This window comes from Arachis ipaensis, chromosome B01 (genome assembly GCF_000816755.2).
Source record: "Arachis ipaensis cultivar K30076 chromosome B01, Araip1.1, whole genome shotgun sequence".
Lineage (NCBI taxonomy): Eukaryota > Viridiplantae > Streptophyta > Magnoliopsida > Fabales > Fabaceae > Arachis > Arachis ipaensis.
Window position 1 is genome coordinate 14,356,769 of NC_029785.2, and position 5,828 is coordinate 14,362,596.

General features: G+C 32.6%; 2 protein-coding genes across 2 annotated transcripts; both read left to right on the forward strand.

Annotated features, from left to right (window-relative positions):
• On the forward strand, positions 245-2,037 carry LOC107625802 (vesicle-fusing ATPase-like). The gene is made up of 5 exons (XM_016328528.2): positions 245-384; positions 787-852; positions 941-1,023; positions 1,250-1,383; positions 1,648-2,037. Exons 3-5 carry the CDS (start codon positions 983-985, stop codon positions 1,857-1,859), a joined length of 387 nt encoding a protein of 128 aa, XP_016184014.1. The 5' UTR covers positions 245-384; positions 787-852; positions 941-982; the 3' UTR covers positions 1,860-2,037.
• LOC107646893 lies at positions 3,099-4,551 on the forward strand. The gene is made up of 4 exons (XM_016351038.1): positions 3,099-3,311; positions 3,405-3,647; positions 3,735-3,914; positions 4,435-4,551. The coding sequence occupies exons 1-4, from the start codon at positions 3,099-3,101 to the stop codon at positions 4,549-4,551; spliced, it is 753 nt and encodes a 250-aa protein (XP_016206524.1).

The following is a 5,828-nucleotide window of genomic DNA, read 5'->3' on the forward strand; positions in this document are numbered from 1 at the left end:
TGCAGAAACAATGTTGTCCAAACTTTCTAATTGCAGTGACGGCTTCTAATTGTGTCTCATACTAGACTAGTGACTGTCTTGGAATAACCTTTCTTGAACTTTTTACCATTTCGGACTCAATACATTTTGTACAATCTTAATTTTCCTTGTGTGGCTGTACTAGATTGTAAATGGCCCTGAAGTTTTGAGCAAATTTGTTGGTGAAACTGAAAAGAATGTGAGGGACCTTTTTGCTGATGCTGAACAAGAGCAGAGGAGCCACACAGATTGCATGTACTTAAGATTAAATTTTCTGATAATTCACTCTTATTAATCACTGTATTTTCAGGGGATGAAAGTGATTTGCATGTAATTATCTTTGATGAAATCAATGCTATTTATAAGGTATGGAATTTCTGAACTTTGGACAAATGTGAATCATGCAATGTGTTATTTGCCTATTTATTGATCACTGTTAATTCATGATCATTGTGTGTCAATATTAGATGCTTCAGATTTTCTATGCTACTAATACTATGTGACCCTCCTTTGTGGGATTTGTAGATAGTTAAATTAGAGTCATAAAAGCTTCAGGTGAAATTTTTTTCATGTAGTTTTCTTCAGATTTATTAAGTTATATATTTTTCATCGATGACTCCTCAAAATTGCAGTACAATTTTAAATATTAAGATTTAATTTAATACAAGTTTTCTTATCCCTAACAAATTGTAGTATTGAGCTTAAAGTTGTATTATAGAATTCTCCGATCTATCTTTAGTCACACAATCTTCCTCGGTGTGAGTGCAGTCAAGAGGTTCAACTCGCGATGGTACTGGAGTTCATGATAGAATTGTGAACCAACTTCTTACTAAGGTCAGTTTAAATCATATTTTATTAAAATAATAACTCTTCTCTAGTAGTCAGAAGCATATATTTAATAAACAATATGATTGGTTTGTAGATAGATAGTGTGGAGTCACTAAATAATGTTTTGCTTATTGGAATGACCAACAGAAAGGATATGCTTGATGAGGCTCTCTTAAGGTCTCTAAATTTTCCCTCCTTTCTTGTAGGTTTTTTAAATATGCTTAGTGTGAAAAATATAAATGTAAATTTGTGAACACTCAACAAGGATATGCTATTGTTTATTGTATTCTGCAATTGTTATCCAATCTACTGCTGCTTTGATTTCTTATAATAAACTCCTATAGTAACTATATGCATATGTAGTGCATACCTCTTTAGTTGTTGCCATTTCTTTTGCTTGTAGACCAGGGCGGTTGGAAGTCCAGGTTGAGATAAGCCTTCCTGATGAAAATGGTCGATTGCAAATTCTTCAAATTCATACTAACAAGATGAAAGAAAATTCTTTTCTTGCTCCTGATGTGAATCTTCAAGAGCTTGGTATGTGTTATTATGGCAAATTTAGGATGATATAAGTTTGTATATTTATGTCTTTGTTGTCTTTGATGGAAGTAATCAATAAGTAATCTTGATTAGGTTGATTCTTTGCTAATAAATATTTTGAAGCAAGATCAACTACTTCTGATGTCAAGCTTTTACTTATCATTTCGCTAAAAAAAGTGGATAATAAAATTATCAGCATCACACTTATTCAATTATGAAGGTCAGCAAATGTTTACTCTGGGTTTGCCTTATCTTTTGCAGCTGCTAGAACAAAAAACTACAGTGGTGCAGAACTTAAAGGTGTTGTGAAAAGTGCCGTCTCATATGCTTTAAGTCGACAACTGAGTCTAGAGGATCTCACGAAGCAAGTTGAGGAAGAGAATATTAAGGTTACCGAATTCTGGAACAGCAACTTCAAAAACACATATCTCAAGACTCTGAAACTCTTTGGAGGTGCAACCAAAGAGGGGTGAAAGATGGATTTTGTATGATATAATATTTTGGTTTTTCCTAGTTTTTTAGTGGTAATCTCTAAGTGGTCTCATGCATATTTTGATATGAGTATGCTTATTTTAGTGTGAAATGTATAAATACTCAAAATTATGATCATCCTAATATTTTTGGTTCATTATATAAGGATAATTTTTATTATTTAAAGATTATTGTTAGCATTTTATCCCTCATTTTTTTTAAATTTTTGTTTATATTTTTTTGTTTATATATATATATATAAACAAAAAAATATAAACAAAAATTTAAAAAAAATGAGGGATAAAATGCTACATTTATATAAAGTAGCTATAGATATATTATTTGTTACGTTTATAAAGTGATGCAGTAGTCTTGAAAAGTGTAGCCTATTCTTTTGAATTCTGGTAACCATTAGTGCTGAAAAGCGTAGCCTTTGGTCCTGAACAACATCACTTAAAAATCACACCCTATTCTTAAAGGCCAGAAGCTTAGCCAGAAAAGCGTAGCCTTTGAGAATAGGCAACACTGGTATAGGCATCCTTTACAAAAGCGTCTCCAAAGACTAAAAATCGTAGCCTTTGCCTAAGGCATCATTTTTTTTTCATTTTTGGCTACACTTTTTAAGTGTATCTGAATGAGTGTTTTTCTTGTAGTGTATTTGTAATCTATGTGTTCTTTTTTTCACTTATTTCTTAGAGCTCATGATCACAGAAGAAGAACTTGAGATTCTTTGTGTGATTGAAGTTGAAAAATTATTGCAAATGAACGACAAAAGCTTTAAAGATTTTTCCCAAATGCCTTTTCCTAATCAAGATTTGGTTTCTCATTTTTCAAGTTCTATGATTATGAATGAGTTGGGTTATGATGTACATCAACTTCGAGAAGAACATGCTATAAATTTGAATAAATTGACAGATGAACAAAAACTCATTTACCAGAAAATAATTTACACGGTTACAAATAAAAGAGCTGGGTTCTTTTTTGTTTATGGATTTGGTGGTACTGAAAAAACTTTTTTGTGGAAATTGTTGTCTTCTCTTCTTCGTTCAGAAAAGAGAATTGTTTTAAATGTTACTTCTAGTGGTATTGCATCTTTATTGCTACCTGGTGGGAGGACTGCACACTCATTGTTTTGCATCCCAATCGAGTTGAATGAGGAATCTATGTTCAATATTAAGAAAGATAGTCAATGAGAAGAACTCATCCGTCGTGCTTCTCTAATAATATGGGATGAGGCACCCATGACGAATAAGTTGGCACTTGAAGCCCTTGATAGAACTTTTCGTGATTTAATGAGTTTGAATGTGCCTTCGGCTCGTGATATTCCCTTCGGTGGGAAAGTTATTGTGCTTGGTGGTGATTTTAGACAAGTGTTACCAGTTATTCCTAAACGAACTCATGCTGAAATAGTTATGACTTCAATTAATTCGTCAATTCTTTGGAAACATTGTAAGGTAATGTGGTTGACAAAAAATCTTCGGTTATAAAAAAACTCCTTGGTGTCAAATTTGGATGAAGTAAAAGAATTTTCTAATTGGATTTTAAAGATTGGTGAAGGTTCTTGTGGGGTTCAAAAGGAGGATGAAATTATTGTTGATATTCCAAGTGATTTACTTATTCCTTCGACTGACAATCCTATTCAGGATATTGTTTCAGCTATATATTCAGATATTGATGATAACTATGGTAATGCTTTGTATTTTCAAGAACGTGCTATACTTGCTCCTACTGTTGATATTGTGTCGCAGATAAATGATTTTGTTGTTGATACTCTTCCTGGGTTAGTAAAGGTTTATTTGAGTTTTGACTCTATTTGTAAAAGTGATTGTCAAGATGTGATTGAAACTGATTGGTTGACAACTGAGTTTTTGAATTAGATTACATGTTTAGGGATACCAAATCATGTTCTTAAATTGAAGAAAGGTGCTCCTATTATTTTGCTAAGGAACATAGATCAGGCAAATGGATTGTGTAATAGAACTCGACTTATTGTTCAAGATCTTGGAGATAATATTATTGGTGCTGAAGTTGTGTCTGGAAGTAACATTGATGACAAGGTTTTTATTCCTTGGATGAATTTAGTGCCCAGTGATCTTGGTATTCCTTTTAAATTTCAGCGCAGACAGTTTTCAATTAGTCTTTGTTTTGCGATGACTATTAATAGGAATTAAGGGCAAACTTTATCTTTGGTTGGTATTTATCTTCGACAACCAATTTTTTATGTTGCGATATCTAGAGTGACAACAAGATCAGGATTAAAGATATTATTGTCTAATGAAGATGATAACTATTGGAACTCCACATCTAATAATGTTGTTTATAAGGAAGTTTTTAAAAAAATATAATTTGGTAAGTGGATTATTTAACAGAATTATTTGTTTAGTATATTTTTCATATACCCATATAGATCTTATTTTTCTCTAATTCCTATTGTCTTCTGCATTTGGGGTTCGTTTTGTTCGATATGCCCTAAATTCTATATTCGACTATCGTTCAGAAGAGACACCGTGGGTCTAATAACTGAGTGTTCTTTGTTGATATGCAAATCTAATATTATTGATAATGGATTTGGATTAGGGTGCTGTTAATGATGATGACCTCTTTATTAGAGGGAAGCAAAATATGTATTTAGAAAATTCTACTATTATTGTTTTAGTTCGATTGTATTTGTTTGATATCTATTTTAAGACATAAAGATTTTTACTAATGTAAAAAGTAATAATCCAAAAAAAATTAAAAAAAGTTGAGTTTATGTTGTAAATAAAAATTTTCGACCCGTGCAAGTATAACTTATAGCATGCATTATAATGTTTATATTGATTTGCTATCCGTGGACATGCACACTGACTTGAATTCTTGCAATGAAGCTTTCCATGTTCAGACGTAAGATATGCTTAAAACTATTTTTGCAGACAAAATGAATGTAGTTTGATCATTTCTAATAGATATAACTTATTGTGGGATGAGCTAGAGATTACTTTGAAGCTGTTGGGAAGGAAAGAAGGTTATTCCGGAACTATCGTTAGAAACAAAGCAATTGGAGAGTTGACAGTGCTCATTCAGTGCCTTTTTTTTCTGTTAATCATTATGCTGATGTTAAAATTGGTTTGAAAACTCTGTTAATTTTTGTTAAAGCATGTTAATTATTGTGCTGATCTTGTTAAAATTATGTTTGAAAATTTTGTTAATCTTAGTGTGTTTATTTATATTTTATTTATTATTTTATTATAAAACGGTTATTCCTATTGAATTACGATTGAACCGGTTAGACTAATAAACCAGTAAACTAGTCCTAGAACGGTTTGATGACCGGTATGGTTTTCAGAACGACTCACCAATCCAATGACCAGTAGCATGACTGGTTCGATTATCGAATTGGTTCTGACAACTATGCCTCTGCCATCTTATTCTTGTTTGTGTTTATATTATCCACTACTGCACCCCATTCTCTATTCACTTACCTACCAATTCCCACTACTCCCAAAGTCCCTCCCTATCCCCATTTGAGCCTCTCTCTCAATCATCAGAACAGCGGCCACTTCTTTCTCCAGTGTTACTCCCATATCTTCACTTTGGCTTCTGTTACGTGTTTCTCTCCATCGTCGCCGTTGTTATGTAATGTTTCTCCAAGCTGCAACCTTTTAGCTATCTGCTCTATGTGATGTCTTTTCTGACTAATTGATTTTTGATGACTTGATCTATTAACAAGATGAATTAGTTTAATCTTTTAAATTTCTTTGTTCAGTGATCTATTTTATCCAATGTTCTGAAAATCGAATTGGACCGACCAGTTAAACCGGTTCAACCAAAACCGATAAAAATTGGTCCGGTCCAATGTGTAAAACCGTCAAATCATAAACCGCTCAAAAACTGCTAAATTGGTCGGTAACTGACCGGTCAGATAGAATTGGAACCCGGCCGGTTTAAAGAAAACGACGTCGTTTCCTTCATTGAAAGGGAAAAAGGGGTTG